This window comes from Oreochromis niloticus, linkage group LG23 (genome assembly GCF_001858045.2).
Source record: "Oreochromis niloticus isolate F11D_XX linkage group LG23, O_niloticus_UMD_NMBU, whole genome shotgun sequence".
NCBI lineage: Eukaryota > Metazoa > Chordata > Actinopteri > Cichliformes > Cichlidae > Oreochromis > Oreochromis niloticus.
In genome coordinates, this window is record NC_031986.2 from 3,882,067 (window position 1) to 3,901,465 (window position 19,399).

The 19,399-nt window shown below is 40.1% G+C and overlaps 2 protein-coding genes across 6 annotated transcripts in view; one reads left to right on the forward strand and one right to left on the reverse strand.

Moving 5' to 3' along the window:
- LOC109197015 (ATP-dependent DNA helicase PIF1) overlaps positions 1 to 19,399 on the reverse strand; it is a 933,009-nt gene that overhangs the window by 736,677 nt on the left and 176,933 nt on the right. The window lies entirely within an intron of this gene.
- LOC100694991 (dystrophin) overlaps positions 1 to 19,399 on the forward strand; it is a 178,659-nt gene that overhangs the window by 9,458 nt on the left and 149,802 nt on the right. For 3 of the 4 annotated variants that reach the window (XM_025902685.1, XM_019351894.2, XM_025902687.1), the window contains exons 3-4: positions 4,349 to 4,545; positions 15,522 to 15,650. In XM_025902685.1, coding sequence (XP_025758470.1) covers positions 4,349 to 4,545; positions 15,522 to 15,650 — 326 coding nt within the window. The remainder of the gene's footprint in view (positions 1 to 4,348; positions 4,546 to 15,521; positions 15,651 to 19,399) is intronic. The other variant, XM_025902686.1, reaches the window with a different exon arrangement.

Genomic DNA, 19,399 nt, shown 5'->3' on the forward strand with positions numbered 1-19,399 from the left:
GCCACTGCAAAGAAATTAATGTAAACCAACTGCATGCTGTGAGTCAAATGTTTTTGCATATTGGAGGTATTTCCCTTCTTTGTAGTGATCAGCGTTGGGGTCGTTACTCAAAAAAAGTAATTATTACACATGTTACAAAGAACATTCTTTTCCTCAAAGTAATGCAGTACACTACATAATTACTCCAAAGAGAAAGTAATTCATTATACTACTTGTTACGTTACTTTCATGTTACTCTGTAAAATATCTGAAACACACTGTGTCATAATTAATAATACTAATAATAATAAAAATACAAAAGATGGATTTGTATTTATTATCAGTTTATCACAGTTACCATGAAATCACAAATAGATTGAATGGAATTGCCAACTTGAGGCTAGTCTACTGCAAACTAATAGCACACCAATAGCAAATGCAGGATACAGAGTACCTTTTAAAAAAAAATTTCATAATTTTTATCGAGAGAATTTCGAGAGAAAACCAAGTGGCAGAAGGCTTCCGCGTTGGTGGCCTCAGAATCTCATCTCTGTTTTGTTTTTTTTTTGTGGTATATAGCTGGGTGTGAAGCGACGTGTCTGAAGCCGTGGTCCTTAGGCAGAAAAGGTGCCCACTCCGGGTCCAAGCCCCAAATTGAGGAGCTGAAGTATCTTGGGGTCTTGTTTATGAGTGAGGGAAGAAGAATAAGGTAGACTGACAGACAAATTGGGGTTGTAGCTGCAGTGAAGCAGTCGCTGCACTGGTCCATCATGATAAAGTAAAAGCTGAGCATAAAAGCAAAGCTGTCAATTTACAGGTCAATCTATACCCCTACTCTCACCTATGATCACAAACTTTGATAATCACTGAAAGAATGAGATTGTGGATACAAGTTTTGGAAATGAGCTTTCTCCGAATGGTAGGGTACCTCCACATCATCATAGTGATTCAGGCATCTGACAAGAATGCCTCCTGGGTGAGGTTTTCCTGACATATTTTATCTGGAGGAGGCCCCAGGGTAAACTTGGGGAAAGATGGATGGATGAATAGACTTAGTAAATATAATCAACAGCTTTTTACCCCTCAGCTGTAAAAGGTTGATGGGGTTTTAACATCTCCTTCTCCGGCAGGCGGGCGGAGTAGACACCTAAGTTTGTGATAACTGAAGAATGAGGCGTTGTAGGAGCTTCAAATTGATACCATAGGTGTATCTACAAAAAATCTGCATGAGTTTGAATCTCAGTGACCACAACCTCAAGCTCAAGCTCAGAGATCAAGTTTTCATGAAAATCACGTGAATGTAATAACTCAAGAAGGAGGTCAGTATTTTCATATTTATACCATATGTGCATCTACGAAGACTCTTGGATGAGTTTGAATCTCAGTGACCTCGGCCTCAAGGTCAGAGTTCAGAGGTCAAATTTGTGAAAGTCTTGTAGATACGATAACTCTTGAACAAGGCAAAAGAAAAGTGACTGGACTTCCAGTCCTTAGACAGTCCATTTAACATACAGTTTCAGTAGAATAAACTAAATTGCAAGTTTTTGAGGGGTATGCTACCAGCTTTTGAGGTGTCAACGGTCACCTCACTCAGTGGTGATCAATAGGCACATTATGAACACTACTACAGAGTATGTGATGTGTGCCCTTAGAACTAGACTATCTTTTATTGGCATTGAAAAGGTTTCTTGTCAGTATCATAGAAAATGTTTTCTTTGGTTTAATATTTACTCAAAGAAATTTCAAAAGCCTTTGACTTCCTTGTTGCGCATATAAAGCACACTGTTGTGATTTTAAAAAGGCACTATAAGAATTCAACTTTAATCACTGTAGTTTATATGTTGCTGATAATTTTGAGAGCTGTATTTATATGATAAAGACCTTCATAGGGAGTTTATCCTGCATATAATCCTGTTCTTGATTTGATTAGTACTTTTTTTCCTTTTTCTCTTCCCACTGTTTGTCCTGTCTTTTGTGTATTTCTCTCACCAGTGTTTCTCTCTAATTCCTCTTTCTTTCATTTGTTTTGCACTGTTGTCTTTGTTCTCTTCTTCAGCTGGCCATTAGAGCACACATCCAGCTGCAGCAATGCAGCTCAGGTCTGAAACTTTATCTCTTGGAAGCCATATTTTCCAAAAAACACTAGCAAACTGTGGAATACTGGTTAGATGTAGTTCCCACCGCACAAACTGTTTTCAGATTTTTTCTGAACATTTAATTCAGGACTCAGCAAGTCCCGAACTAAATGAAAGGATTTGTTAGGAATAAATATTAGTCTCTGAAAATATTTCTTCATATATTTTTTCAGGAATAAATTGAAGAATTGTTTAAATACACACTAATGCAAGTTTACTGAGACAGATTTAATTACCTCAAGGCATAGAGACACACATACATTATGCTTATACACCCCTGAAAAGTACAGTATACACTGACACAAACTCCCACAATACCCCATAAAAATGCATACATATGTAGCAGAGCCGTGGTAAAATGATTAGAGTGGAGATCACAGAACGGACAGAGTCTAAACCATTGAGGGATGTATACACACACTTGCAGATGGTGGTATTATTTATGGAACTGTTTATTCTTCTCAGAGAAACAATAACACCATAAGATTTCTATGTGATAAATCAGTATTCCACAGCCAAATGTATGACTCATACTCTAACTTTATTTCTCTCACAAATTGCAATGACACACATCATTCCTGGCAAGCTTGCCGCACAGACTATTTCCTCTTGGTACTGTTCATTATTCTTAGCTGTGAGCTAACTGCACTCCACACATCATTCTATTAACATCACCACAGCAATCAGTTCATTAGGACTCCATCTCCATCCGTCTTTCTTTTCTCTTGCTCCTCTCCTACTACTGTGCCATCTTTGTATCTTATATGGGGTTCACTCATTTGCCCCACAGCAATTTCTCTCTTTTAATTTTTTTTTGTTTATTTGTTTGTTTTTTGTTGTTAATTTTTGGGGGGCGGGGGGCATCTTTATTAGGTAGTGCAGTGAAAATGAGACACGAAAGCAAAAAGAGAGAATAAAAAGATGTAGCAGTGACCCCTGGGTAGTAGTCGAACCTGGGGCTACGTCCACACTAGCCTGGATAGATTTGAAAATGGCGGTAGAAAGTCTGCGTTTTTGCTGTCCACACTGCGACGCGAAAGCACCATTTTAAAACGTATGCATTTTCAAGAGCGTTTTGAAAACACTCCGTTTTCCATGAGCAAAAATACCGTCTCAGTGTGGACGGGAGGCCAAAACGGTAAGAAAAGAATGTGGACGTAGCCTGTGTTACTGGATTTAGCTTTGTGGCATGTCGACGCCTGTTTAGCCTTTGAGCTAAACATCACTTAAACATCACTTATGACCTCAGTCATTTAGGTCATCGTAGTCTGAAGAGCTTGGAAAGAAAAGCGTCTGGTTTGAAAGAGGAGTGGAAGAAGCCATCTATGTCCACTGTGAATGATCATCTTTGAACAGAGGGCGGGGCTTACGACACCAACTGTCTGCCATCTATAATCCAATTTTGAGATCCTTCCCAAACACCTTAACGCCCACTCACATCCTGGGCCATCTGACCTCAGTAAATCACATGATAGGGTGGGGCTAGGTTTCACAATGAGCTCACCCAAAACCTTGGCTGACTGTGACCCACACCCGTTTTCACACCTTGGCTCATGTGATTAGGTAGAGGATCAATAGGGGGTCCATGACCCGCTTGGGAGACACTCCCATAGGGCTTAAATGTAGCTTTAATCTGAATTGAACAAAAATATTTTGTTGGCAGTTTACAATTTTTTGACAAGCATTTCTTTTAACAGTTCTCTATTTCCAGCGACTCAAATTTAAGCTTACAGTTCACCTTAAAGCTGCTTCATGGGACAGCTATTTCTGAATCACAGCATGTGTGAGGGTTTGAATGCCACACAGACACAATGTTTTTAAAGTATGTGTCTCAGCTGTTCTGACAGTCCTAACATAAGGGATCACCAAAAGATGGGACACCAATGTTTATCGCTAATGAAAACACTATGGTGACAGGAGTGTCAGAACAGTGGACAGGTAGTTGGTGAACTCACTGAAGGGTCTTTCTTTTGATCTGTAGTTTTGATACCAGGCTCATCTTCCAGTGAAGATTCCTTCTGTGCCAAAATAATTATCTAATACAGTCGTATTTTAACACACATGAATATAGTTTATTTTATATCTATAGTTTTGACATATCACACTCGTCAGACAACTTTAGGTTTTGAAGAACTTTTTTTTCCAGAAATGTTTGCTCTATTGTCATTAGGTGACATTTATCACAAGTGGTTTGTGAACTTTAGGATAAACTTTACTCTTCTCACTCTTTTCAGATGTGGCAGTGGCTCACCCTGACAAGAAGAGTATCATTATGTATGTGACGTCACTCTTCCGGGTACTTCCACAAAGTGTTTCTATGGAAGCCATCCAAGAGGTGGAGACGTTACCTCAGGCAGCCACAGCCAATATCACCCGTGTGACAACAGAGGAACACTACCAGATCCAGACCAAGCAGCGCTTCTCTGAGCAGGTTAAACAATTAAACACAAACACTTGTGAGACTAACTAAACCACAGACATGTTCTCATCTCAAAACTTAACATACCGACGCTATGTGACAAATCGTCAGTATGTTACGCGTTAGGAAACATGAAAACCATTATAAACTTATTTTACTTTCTCATCATGATTTGCTTTGGAAAGCACTATCTGATATGGTTAAGTTTGTGGTTAGGGTTAGGGCTGGAAAACACAGCTGTTACCGCCGGGAGCATCATCCAAAATCCGGAACGTATCATAGGGACGCGGAAGGTTACCTATTGCGTTACTGTGAGAAGCCTCAGGATGTGACAAATCATTGGTATGTTACGCAAAAAGGCCATCATGCACACAAGAGTGTCTGCTTTGTGAGTGCATGATGCTGGTACCTCTGTGCACAAAGCTTCATTCTACTGGCTAGAATTAACTGACTTTTGACAGTTTGGAGGGAAGACCCCAAAGGAAGAGGGGTCCAGATTTCAAAACTGTGGTGATGATGGACAGGTTACAGTGTGGCAGGAAAATAAATGCTGTTTTAAGTCTTAGAACTAGGGTTGGGCGATTGGACGAATATATGGACTAGCTCAGCCTATCATCGATAGGTTTTACAAGGGCGATTTATTTATTTATTTGCTCACGAGTAAGTTTGCTAATAATGATGGAGCTAATAGAAGCAGTCAACAGAAAAAAAAATAATAATAGCGCTGTTTTAACAGCACCCTCTTTCATCTGCAAGCAAATGCCCCCTCCTCAGAGTTCGCCCAAATGCTTGTTGATGGAGCTGCAGAAGCTGGTGATAGCCTAGCATACTCAGCCGGATGGTGGACACGTACATGCTCTTACAAGTTAGCTCGCACTATACGTCTGCACAAGCACCACAGCGCTTTGGTTACATCCTTAGGTTTACCTCTTTCATCTGGTTTAAAGCCAAAGTAATCCCAAATTGCAGACTTTATATTTTTTTAGTGCAGTCAGTGTTAACGCGCCGTCATCATGACTAATGCGATTATCAATTAACCCATCTGGAGCGCAGACTGAGTCAAAATCCCTGAAATGTCTCTGTCAATGCATTTCGGCAGTTTGTACAAATTTTGTTCCTTCTGCGCTCCAGATGGGTTGAGAGCGTTAAAAATTTTAATCGTGATGACCGCGTTTAAACTGCGTTAATGCTGACAGGGTTTTGTTTTTTTTGTTTTTGGAAACTAGTTCTTCCATGTTTGGACTTCTTCTGTTTTGTAAACGCGCAAATCAGCCCGTGCATCATTACATTGCCCCGCCCATCAAAGAGTCTGCGCATGCGCGAATATATCGCCTATTGCCGATTGCTGGACTGACGATTGACGATTGGAAAATTTTTACATATCACCCAACTCTACTTAGAATAGGCAGTGTGTGAAAGGGACAGGAGAGGAGGATGGGATATGCTTTTTACAAAATGTGACAATGAGCAACATAACATTGCTCATTTGTCTGATCTAAACTAGCGTCTGATAAAACAGTTAAGGTTGTTGCTAATATTTTGTGCAAATCATAACTATATGACAGACTGTGCTGTAGCTGCTGGGTGCTAGGTATGCTACCTTTTTACCCCTCAACTTTAAGAGGCTGACAAGGTGTAGTCGTCACGCTGAAACCTTTATAAAATCTTGTGAATGTTATAACTCAAGAAGGAAGTCACCTAGGATTTTCAAATTGATAACATAGGTGCAGCTACTAAAATGTTCGATAACCTCAAGGTCAAGTCATAGTTGGGATTTTCACCATATCAGTAATTTGTGTTTTCATTTGTTTGAATTGTAAAAGCTATATACCTATTAGAAATAACAGGATGACCACCTGTCTAATATTGTAATGGTCTCTTTTGTGCTGCCAACACAGCCTTTGCCCATAGAGGCATGGACTCCACTAGATCCCAAATGGTGTGCTGTGGTATCTGGCACCGAGATGTTAGCAACAGATGCTTTAAATCCTGTAAGTTGTGAGCAGAGGCCTCCATCCCTGCACATCCCACAGATGCTCATTTGTATTGAGATCTACGGAATCTGGAGACCAAGTCAACAACTCAAACTTCTTGTGCTCCTCAAACTATTCCGGAACCCTTTTTGCTTTGTGGCAGGAAACATTATTGCTGAAAGATGCACAACCCTCAGGTAGTTCCGTTTCCATGAAAGTGTGTAACAAAGCTTAGGCAGGTGGTACACGTTAAAGTAACATCTATATGGATGGCAGGACCCAAGGTTTCCCAGGAGAGCATTACCCAAAGCATCACACTGCCTCTGTCAGCTTGTCTTTGAAGATAAGGGTCAGCCTTTGCTTGAGCTTTGGGATCCCATCATGCTATCACTGGTTCACCACTGTTCCACCACTTTTGATAGATCGTGACCAACGCACCATTGTCATCTAGCTGTCACAATTGGGCCTGTCAAACTTACTCAAATCCTTACAGTTGCCCATTTTTCCTGGGTCTAATACATCAGCTTTGAGAATAAAATTTACTTGCTCCTTAATATATCCAACCCACTAAAAGGTGCCATGATGAAGAGATAATCGGTGTTATTCACTTCAGCTGTCAGTGGTCATAATGTTATGCCTGACTAATAACAGACTACTGTGACAGGAGTGCAGAGGCTTCAGGACTTGTCTTAAAAGATTTCTTCAGCATTAACATAATCCAGTGACAGTATTTCCACTGCTACACAGCAAACAATACATTTTTAATTTATTGATAATTAAATCAAATTCAACAAAATTCAATTCAATATGGTTTAAGCAGTGCATATGTTGCTACTCTGGTGTAACTTGATATAAGACAAAGTTATACCTCGAAAGTGTCAAACGTATCAAAAGTCAGTTGGTTTGAGTGAGGAGAATTAATCTTTGAGAGTATGTATGTAGGTTTTCATTCATCTAGTTCAGGGGTAGGCAACCTTTCTGATGGCGAGTGCCATTTAAAATTTCCTCAGAAGTCAGAGTGCCATATGATTGCATTAGCAATAAATTTAATAACGCTCTATATGAACAGTTACACAACATATAGAACCACTTTATAGAATTATATTTGTTTGCAGATGTTGGCAGCTATCAGCGAATAGTTATCAGCTATTTTGAAACAAAAAAGGACACTTTTTATCCATAACAAGAACTCCATAACAGCAAATGAACTGTACAACAGAAAATACAAATGCTATTTATGGTCTCCTCACAACAATGATAAGAAAAATAAACTCAGCCAATATGGTATGTTTGTTAATACAGAGACACACATGTTAATGTGATCTCTGGTCTCCCACTCAGAGACACAGGTCTCCGAGTGTCCAGCATTCAGACGGCTACCTGAGGACACTCATGTGAGAGAAAATCTGCTCACACAGATATGTAGAGCCAAATACTGTCAATAAGGCCTCTGCAATGTTCTGAAGACAGTTAAACTTGTCAGGTAGTGATGTCCAGCAGGTGAAAATGCAAGCTCCATGAACACGCACAGCTGTGGATTCCAGCTGCTTCGATGTCGCATTAACTGGCATTAACTCAGCCAGCATTTTGACTAATGACCGGCCCACCAGGTATTATAGGAAAAGCCATAAAGCCTTTGAATGAAAACAAACGCTGTTGTGACAGTGATGTACAGTCTTGTTGGTATATGTATGATTTCTATACATTTTACATCAGATAAAAACTTTGGTTGTAAGCTTCAGATAATTATTTAATAACAGCCAGACATTTTAAATGAGAAGAAGAAAGAAAAGTATTTCTTTGTGCCTCCCTTTCCCTGTTAATGCCCCACCTGGCCCCCTGGCAAAACTTTGCTAGACCCACCCCTGCACAGTTACCAGTTGTCAGCTACGTAGAAAAGGATCCTGGTGTTATTTGTCTCTCAGAAACAGTTCATAACTTCCCTTCAACTCATTCATGTCACCTAAAAGGTAAACCTGTTTCTCCATCACCTGTTCAGCTCTGATGATTCAGTAAGGACATCTCCTGGTTTCATCTGCATGTTTCCCTCTCACCAGATATCCAAACCAATATCATGACCAGCAGGTTTTACAGCTATGGCTCCAGCAAACATCAGCTGATACTAGAAATTAATATTAAATAAATTCTAACAACAGCTGATCAAGCTTAAACATGGTGCTGTTGTTTAGCGCGAAATCCGCTGGTTTCCTCTTTCTGGCGCAAAGTGGGCGATAAACAAACGAGAGAGAAAAGCCGATCAGCTGATCATTGATCGGTTTCATGATTGAAGTAGAAACAGGAGAGGGAGGGGAGAGAATGAGAGAAGAAGAGGCAGCTGTGCAGCGTAACAACAGAATAAATCCACCTTTGTCTTTTTCCATCCTGGCTGAAGTCCGGGCCAAACTGCGTCCCTTCTCAGCTCAACACGAAACGCGTAATGATTTCTCTGAATGCGGGACGATTCCGTCTTTTTACGGGGACGGTTGGCAACTCTACTAACTAACCTTATGAATAAAATGAAGTTCAACATCAGTAACATCATAGCACCCGCCCAACTGTATAGAAACTCCGTCATGCTAGCTAGTACGCAGTACGAGTTATTGTAACTGACTGTAAAAAGTCAGCACAACGAAAATAAACTCCACCTAAACTTGGTTTATATCTGACCCAGATAGACTGCAGGTCATAACTTCTTACCTGAAGTTCAGTTCACCTGATACTCGGACCGGCCCCGCCTCGGGTCTCTCCTCCTCCTGCCTCCTTTCTCCCTCATCCACCTGCTGGCCTCCACTAATGTTACTGAATCTGTGGAAGGTCCGCCATAGCCACCACCAAACAATTGAGTTATTTTTACACACCAGCCAACATCTGGCCAATCCACCACCTTTCATTGTTTATACCGTTACAAAAAAAAAAATAAAAAAAAAATCATCGGGCCACTGAGCAAATGCCCGGTATGCCAGATGGCCAGTCCCGCTATGGTCATGCCATCAGTTAACCCTTCGCGTGCCAACTGTGGCACGCGTGCCTAGGGTTGCCGACCCCTGATCTAGTTTATGGTAGTCTAAGGAGCTTGAAAAGAACACGACTTGAATTGAAGGAAGTGCGCACATTAATAAAATGTACACATAATAGTAAACCTTAATCTACCCAAGGCAACTAAACTGAAGAAGCCTCTTGCATAAGAAATGAAACATCTTCAAAAAAAGTCCATTCGCCTTCTTTTAAAAATCCTTAATCTTCGAGAATAATTACTCGCAAGAGAGTGAATCTGCTGCAGCATGCATGTGTGATGACTTCTTTGTCTATGTGCCTCTTAAGCGCTACACAGGCGGGTTGCGGACTTTAGATATAAGGAAGAGTGGCAATGAATATATAATGGCAGCTGTTCCTGGCTTAATGCTGTGATGGTGTTGAGGTCTTATGATTTCTGGAAGTTGTGCAGATACTCAGCTGTGTAAGCTTACTTGGTGTTCAAAGCTACTTTTTCACCTGTGCTGTTCATTGCTATGTTGTTGTCGCATTATCCATACTCTGCAGTACTGCACATTATACAGCTTAATGAGTGTGGTTATATTTGCATAGTAGCCTATATTATCAGCTCTGAAACAGAATTCTTAAACCCAGTTACAAAATATACTTCTAAATATTAACATGGCCATCCCACCTTCTCAAAGTGGGCTTGTAAAATTCACAACAGAACCATTTGTGTATAAGGGAACTGAAGGAGATGAAGAAACTGAGATCCTTCAGTGTTGTCTGACTTGCTTTTAATCAGCACTGTATGAGAATGTAATGTAATAAGTGCAGAATTAATCAAAGAAGTTATAAAAGTTCTGGTTTGGAGAACTCTGAAAGCCAGATCTATGTTTAACCTGTTAGCACTGCTACTCCTGTTGTAGCAATGACACACACAAAAGTAAACAGGAAATGACACAGTGTGAAACATTAAGGGTGAATAACCAAACTTGCAAAACTTAAATAAACTTTAAGTTTATAAACTTAATACCTAATAGTAATAAATACTACTTAAATACTAGAAACTAGAAAGATAATTCATTAAAAATTATGCTATTTCATTATTTATCATTTTGAAATAACTCATTACTTAAGTGTATTATTAAACAATTAGATAATTGTTTAAATATGTAATTAATAAAAATGGAAAATTAATACATAATTTGATGCGCATTAATTTGTGTTCTTGTAGATTCATGAAGTGTGAAATTTATGGTTTACATTATAAGTACACATCATGTATGCTCAAAATATGTAAATGTGTTGTTAAATTTTTATGAACACTCAGGTCTCTCAGCAGATCTCTCTTAAAAGCTTCCTAAATGTATATATATCTCACTGATCATCAAACAATTACCATTTTCCTTCTTCTTTTTTAATTACTTCTAGATTACATATAGATTATTTGATCCCGAAAGGTTGATTCTGTTCATCTGGACGTTTTCAGTGGGAGAAACGTGCAAGTGACTTCTTCAGTCTCAGCTGACTGCAGGTTTCCCCAATCTTATAAACAGTACATTTGCACAATGAGTGAAACCAGCCCACTGAATGAACAGTAGGCTGGGAGGTCAGTTCATTTCATTGTTAAGTATGTATATTGGAGGCATGGTGGTACAATGGCTAGCACTGTCTTTTCACAAGAAGGTCCTGGCTTCAAATCCACTCTGAGGCCATTCTTTGTGGTGTTCCCATATTCACCTTATGTTTGCATAGGTTCTCGGGTATTCTGGCTTCCTTCCAAAACCTGCATGGGATTAGGGGAACAGTGATTCTAAGTTGACCATAGGTGTGAATGTGAGAGTAAATGGTTGCTCGTCTCCCTGTGTGCCCTATGACAGATTAGCAACCTGTCCAGGATGTATCCTGCCTCTCGTCCTGTGAAGCAGGAATGGGCTCTAGCACCCCCATCCCACTGAATAGGATAACTGGAATAAAATGGATAAATGGATATCTAGATTGCAGTCTCAGAGGCAGCATGGCAAGCAGATGTTATTTTGCTCACTAATTTCCTTCTGCTTCTTCTGTGTAATTCCTGGGAACTGCTGTCCATGCTGAAAGATGTGGTCACAGCATCACCCAAAATATATTTCATTCTTTCAGTTGTCACCTGAATGAAAATGAAACTCTAAATTAACACAGAATCTTTGAAGAAAGAAAAATAAATATCAAAAATAAGTCACAAAAGTCAGAAACAAGATCTGCTGGCTCTCACGTTTCAGGCTACATTAAACTGAGATCCACGGAATCCTATTGCATACATATTGCAATTCAGTTCAGTTCAATTCAGCTTTATTTAATTCAATTCAATTCAATTCAATTTTATTTATATAGCGCCAAATCACAACAAAAGTCGCCTCAAGGCGCTTTATATTCTACAGTAGACCCTACAATAATGGAGTGAACTTCCTGGAATAATTGCTGGTCATATTAATATCTCACTGTTTATTCAAAATAAGCACTGACACTGTTTCAAATTAAGAGTGTTCATGTAGGATTTCTTATGTTAGAACCCTAACTGCAGTTCAGGAGTAAGGCTTAAGTTGAGGAGGAAGAGGATGAGCTGGAGATGAGAAGGTGAGAGTAGTGCTGGAGGAGGCAGATGATGAAGATGAAAAAGAAAAAACTAGAAATAGATAATGAAAAATTTTCAAATGGTCAAATATTGTTTGAAATACATATTTGTGATTTTAAAAATTCAAGTAGCTTATAATTGTTATACTGTTATACTATTTATCTAATGCCTGAATCCGTTAATTGAAATTTGTCCGTATTCTTTTATCTGAAACAACAGGAAAATGATTAAAAAAGGATTTTCTTTCTTTCCTTGATGATTGCTGAACCCAATCGTGCAACAAAATATAGACATTGTGAGGGGGAAAAATAGTCATAATTTCTATATAAAGTATGTATGAGTGATTGGAGCTCCATGATCTTGCCTCATGGGGTGAGGATGAGCATGAGAAAGGTGATGGATCAGCACGGGTCCCACTGCTCAACAAGGAACATGTTATGTTCCCCATCTTATGTTTGCCAGTGAACATTTAATTGATTCAGAGAAAGTGTGGGAGAAAGTGCTATGGTCCAAAATCAAGCTCTTTGGCATCAACCTGACCTGTTCTGTTTGATGGAAGAGAAATGCTGTATGACCTGTGTGACTGTTTGGAGCTGTTTTTCTGCTAAGGATTTCAATGCATTAAGGGGCCAATGGACAGAGCCATGCAGTGTGAAATTGGAGACAAGAACCAGCATCACAGTGACCGAAAACACACCACCAAGGCAACGAAGGTGTGGCTAAAGAAGAAGCACATTAAGGTCATTAAGTAGTCTAAGCCAGTCTTTAGACCTCAGTCCCATAGAAAATCTCTGGAGAAGCTGAAGCTTTGAGTTGTCAAGCAGCAGCCAAAACAAAGGCCTAAAGAATTTAAAGAAATCCTTCTTTAGATGTGTGCAAAGCTGGTGACCAACTACAAGAAATGTCTTACTGCTGTGCTTGCCAAAGGTTTCTCCATTGAGTACTAAATCATATCTTGTACGAGGATCAAATACTTATACAAATACTACTGTCACTCAGTGGCATGCAAATCAATGTATAACTTTCATTTAATGTTGTCTCTCTCTCTCTATTAAAATGGAACTACCACAATCTGCAGTGGAGCAGATAAGTCAAATAATAATTCCCTCCACAGTATGTGAATAATATCTAGACTTCATGATCCTTATCTGCCTTCTATAGAAATTACATAAATTCTGTTATGCAGTAGCCCACTGTTTAGCTGGGTTTTATTTAGGAAAAAAATCTCCCCATACAGGTTACTAACATAAGACACGGGAATATTTCAACATCTTTCTATGAATGATAATCTAATGTTGGCATTTCACATTATGATTGCCCAGCTGTACTAAGGTGAGAAAACCTCTAGAAAAAGTTATTCCTTGGAAAATCCACAAACAGTTCTCTGGCAATGTGATTAGTGACAAAGTGCCTTAAAAAAATAAAATCACTTAAAATAGTTTATGTTTTACAAAGTTAGCAATAGCTTTTAGTGAAAAAGCACCATCATATTATTAGTATTCATTATATTATTCATCCATTTTCTACAGCTTATCTGGGTTAGGGTTGTGGGGGCAGGAATCTGAGCAAAGACTTCGCTTGGCCCAGCCACCTCTTTCGTCTCATCTGGGGGAACACCGAGTTAGATATAATCTCTCCAACGAGTCCTCCCAATAAAACATGCCTGAAACACCTAACTTAGGATGCATCCAGAAAGCAACCCTTGTTAAATTCAATTTAGTTTAGTTCAGTTTTATTTATATAGTGCCAAATCACAACAATAGTTGCCTCAAGGCGCTTTATATTGTAGGATAAAGACCCTACAATAATACAAGAACAACAGAGAAAACCCCAACAATCATATGACCCCCTATAAGCAAGCACTTTGGCGTAAGTTGGAAGGAAAAACTCCCATCTTCAGCCTCTGCTCCCATTACAGGATTGGGGAGACACTCAAGTTATTCCTTCTACCACTTGACTCGATCCACAGGCATTGCTGTACTACACTGAATATAGCAGAGCACAGTTTTCCCCCTCTTCAGTTGTCTGAGCTTGCTTTGAGTTCAACTGAAGGTCTTGTTCCAGGGTCTCACCAAAATCCTTGGAATTCAATCAAAGCTCTGCCGAGGTGGGAAATGAAGTTCTCACAGACTGGGGCTCTGGTAGATATTCCCAATGCAACCTCACACTATATGTTTGGGTATGCCAGGTCTGTCCAGCATCTTCCTCTGCCACCTGATCCAACTAACCAGAAGATGGTGATCAGTTGACAGATCAGCTCCTCCAAGACGTTTGGCTGCAGATCTGATGATATGATTACAAAATCAATCATTTATTGTGACCTAGGGTCTCCTGGTGCCATGTGCAGTGATAAAGACCCTAATTCGTGAACATGGTGTTTGTTGTGGCCATCTGTCACCTATAGCAAGTCCAGAGTGGAAGAGAGTCCAACCCCTCTTCACAGGAAATTGTTTCCAGAGCCTGAGCTTCATGTTGAGGTGAGCCTGATTATATTTAGTCCATATCTCCCAACCTCACACATCAGCTCTGACTCCTTCCCCACGAGGAGGCAAAGTTCCACGTACCACAAGCCAGATTCAGGAACCCAGGGATTGGTAGAACCTGGAACTCTGCCTCTGGCCACAGCCCGATCCACTCCGGTACCCTGTCCAGCAGGCAGGGTATGCTGGACTGTTTTTTTTTTTAAAAGTTGTGCCTTGATTTTTCTGTGAGATTTTGAATTCAGCGCTGAATGAGTTATTATTACTCCCATATGCTAGTGTGCAAAGCAAAGCTATACGAGGCGCAAGGTGGCACAAGTCATTGCTGTACACCACGAAGATTGTTTTTGACTGTTATTTATTGATATTTCTTAAAAACTGCTATTTGGTTAAGTTTGGGCATGGTTAGTTTCAGGAAAAGCTTGTGGCTTGTGCTAAATTTGTGTGACAAAATCTTTGTTTTTACACCCAGGGAAAGAAAAACATGACACTAAGACAGTAATCTGTAGTGAACCTCCAGGTCTATTACATGCTGTAGAGTGATAATAGCCTGATGAATTAAATTCAGTTTTATAAAGTTAATAACAGCGGTTTTCCCATGGTGCTTAAACACTACAGAATTGACATCCATTTATTCAAATGACAAGCAAGAGTTACCTTATGTAATCTTGGTTACTTTATAGAGCTCGCCTGTGGGACATTTTGCCCAGTCTGAAGCATAATTATAGTAGTAATGACAACCGTTAATAGCTATTTAACGTGCTAATAACATTCAATAGTGGCTGAATGTGAATACTTCTTTCAGGGCTGCCCATTTTCACTAACTTGGTAAAGCAATTATTTAATTTAGCTTTTGGATCTTTCGCTTTCCTTTTTGCATTCTTTTGCCTCCTTCTCTCTTCCTCTCTTGCCTCTGTCTTTTCCTTTCTGTCTGTCCTCTCTCAGATTACAGTGAATGTGGCTCAGGGGCGAGTGCAGAGCCCCTGCCCTCAGCCTCGCTATAAAAGCTATGCCTACACCCAGGCTGCCTATGTCCAGTCGCCCGAGCAAAAGAGGAGGCGTTTTACTGACCAGGTCCGTGTCTCACACTAACACTTGATGCCAGTTCCCCATCTGTCTCTGCATGTGTGGTTTTTGTTCTGTCTGCTCCCCAGAATGTGTCCCTTTCTTAAAAATGCTGTTTGTTTTTGTGATTTTTTAAAAATGCATTAAACATGTGAATTTTACTTTTGAAATTTTAACCCAAAGAAAAATGTGAAATTATAGGACTTGAAGTGTACAGTTTTGCAGTGTGTTTACATCATCAAGTTTTTAATGCAAATCATGATTTGAAATGCATTGACTTTTCCAATCAGTGTTAATTTCATTCATTTATAAATCAAGTCATAAGCTATACTAACTGTGTGTTTGTGTCTTCACTTTGAATCAGTAGTGATACAGCTTGCAGTTCTTTGTCAGCGTGCTGTAGATGAACAGCGGTTGACTTTACTTAACTTTGAAAATGTTGGCAGTCAAGAGGAATATATACAAAACGAGAAAGGCGCACAATAGAGAACAAGTTGTAAAGTTCTTAGAAGTAGTGCAAAGAAAAAGGATTAGGTTTGAATAGAGTCCATGTGTGGGTGGCCAGAGTGATGGGGGTTACTCAGACCATGGCTTAGATTGGTGAGGTGGGTGAGCAGGGGTCTGGTGGATAGTTTGTTAACAGTGCGAATGGCCAAGAAGAAGAAGGAGCTGTTTGAGAGTCTGGAGGTGTGGAACCTGATTCACCTGAGGTGCTGACCACAGGGCAGTGGGTCAAATGGGTGGTGGGGTGCAAGGGGTCACCTGTGATGGCCCATTCTAGTTCAGGTTATTTTTCCTCAGGACATGGAGGATGTGCAGTCGCTGCTGGGCGTTCTTTACCTGGGTGTTGCTGCTGTGGGTCCAGGTGAGATCAGCAGAGGTGTTGGGTGCCCAGAAAACTGAAGGTGGAGACAGATTCCACCCGCTCTCCATTTATAATCAGAGGGGAGCGGACCTGTCTGTGCCTCCTGAAGTCAGTTATGAGTTCTTTTGTTTTAAGGATGTTCAGCTTCAGGTTATTTTCTGAGCACCAACAGGACAAATTCTCTACCTCTGCCCTGTACGCTGTCTCTCATCTCCATCGTATAAGGCAGGGGTGGTCTCAAACTGAGCAAACAAAGTGTTGAGCTCTGCTACTTTGATGCTGCTGTTGGGGGTTGGAGGAATGGCCTTTTTGGACACCTGGTGGGGGTTGTTGTAGGTGAGGAGGCCTTCTATCCACCTCCTGTAGGCCTCCTTAGCTTGTTTGATGCCCCTCCTCAGGTTGGCTCTGGCAGTGCTGGACAGAGAACTGTCCCTCAGCCTGAGGGACAGGGGGTGGACGAGAAGCAGAGAGAGGTGGTCAGATTGTCCTGGGTGGGGGAGGTGTGTTGCTTTGTAGGCCTGCTCAGTGTTAATGTACACATGGGCCAGTGTCCTATCCCCCCCGGTAAGACACTTCAGTTTCAAACATGCCTTATTAAAGTTCCCAGCAACAATATAGATGACCTCTGGGTGCTCTCTCTGCTGTTTACTGATAATAAGTTGGAGGCACTTCAGTGCTAAGATAACGTTAGCATAGGGTAGGGGTGTGATGGTGTAAACAATGGTAACTGTAGCTGTAAATGGCAATGGTAACTGTGGCTAATGTTAGGTTGTGAGGTAGATAGAAGAGCCTGCAATAAATGGGCAGCACAGAGCCCTACCTGTAGGACCGGTTTGGTACCTCCTCTGATTTTTGGATGGAGCCAGGATTCCGTTACAATCAGTAGACAACACTCCCGGACGGTTGTAGTAAATCTCTGATTGAAGCTCCTCCGTTTTGTTTGTGAGGGATCTGGCGTTGGTCAGGACGATGGATAGTTGTTTTCACAACAGAGCACAGACTAAACACAAGGACAAATTACTTATTTGATCTTTCAGCACTCTTGAAGCTTTTATTAGAACAAACTTGTACTTGGTTTAAAAAAAATCATCTGAGTGTCAAGTCAAACCCATGTGGATGGAGTTAAGCTATATGTATTGCAATTTTCTCATAAATCATTTAATTCAATGGCTCAACAATACTTGCAGATATGCAGTATTCTTGACACGTCTGCTTAACTTGCAGGTAAGTAGATATGTCATGCTGATATACCTACTTAAACTCTTCTATTCAATAATATTTGGAAAGTCAAGGGGAGCTATTTGATTAAATGAGCACGTGCTGCTCCTCTTCTTGGTAGAAATCAAGTGCTGTAGTGTAAGAACTAAAGGCCCATAAGTGCACAAGTAGAATGAAGTCATGTTTTTTGGTGTACAAGTATAAAAATAAAAAAGGCTGGTTTGTTGTTGTATAGAGTTTCGTATCTATCTTTGGTTGTTACAACAATCCAGAGACTTTGCTGACTGCTTTTTTGAAAGTAACATTAGACAGAGTCAGCTAAACCGTATCAAACCCATGACTGAATACAGAAATAGATGTCTAAAGCATCCTCTTCCTATTCTTTTGATCTTGTGTGAAAATAAATCAATTGTCACATGAGCTTTACATCTAGTAGGTGATCCTACAAGCATGTTTATTGTGAGGTGACATCAGGAGGCTGTTCAAGCTATCAACAACTATAATTTTATAAACAATAGAAAATGCAATTTTTCTACTGACGTTTTTGCATCTTGAGAAAAAGAAAAACAAAGCTACATCCACATTTCACACTGATTTTGACACTTCACTCTTTAACCCAACTGTGTTCTCTTGAGTATTTGATCTTTTTTCTATTTTTCACCACCTTTTGTTGTTTTTAGGAATGGACTAATAATAAATGTAAAACTTAAAATATGAAGCAGTTTCTAAACATAGTTCCAAAGTATGTTACAGAACACAGCTAAAGCAACGATAATTTTTTTTAAAAAAGGAATAAAACTAGGGCAAACAGTGTATAACTATTACAGGTAGGATCAACCAATATATGAAATTTATCAATTAGTTAATAATAGAAAATCAAAAACTCAGAAACGAGATTGTGTAGGGGTTTACTACGGAAGAGGATTAGGGCCACTAGAAAAAAAAGTGGGCCCATCTTTTTTTTTTTTCTTTCCCAGATTTCAGAACTCTGACTTTTTTTCTCAGAACTCCTCTTCCATAGTATACCCTTACACTTTTACCCTACACCCCTTTTATTTGTTTATATTAGATAGGATAAACATTTATGTGTCTACCATCACACAGATCTGAACAAAATAGACATTAAGAGACAGCAGCATTGACTGTAGTTGGCAGCTATCAGCTCCACTGAATGATCTTATGTATCTTTTTAGGACCTTATTACCAGAGAGAAGAATGAAGTGAGAGAAACAGCACTGAGATTAGTCAAAGGAGTTTGCAAAGAAAAGCGTCTGGACTTCTTTAAGTTGCTTGAAGACGGACAGATGGTTTGAAAGAGGAGTGAAAGAGGCCATCTATGTCCACTGTGAGCGACCATCTTTGAACAGAGGCGGTGGTTTACGACACCAACTGTCTGCCATCTATAATTCAGTTTTGAGTTCCCTCCCCAGACGCCTTAACGCCCACTCACATCCTGGGCCATCTGACCTCAGGAATTCACATGACAAGGTGGGGCCAGGTTTCACAATGAGCTCACCCGAAACCCTGGCTGATTAGGTCCCACACCCGCTTCCACACCTTGGCTCATGTGATTAGAGGATCACCAGGGGGTCCTTTGTCCCTCTTTGGGGGGATACTCCCACTGGGTTTAAATCTGGGACTCTCGGCCATTTGACCTTAGAACTGAAGAAGCTTC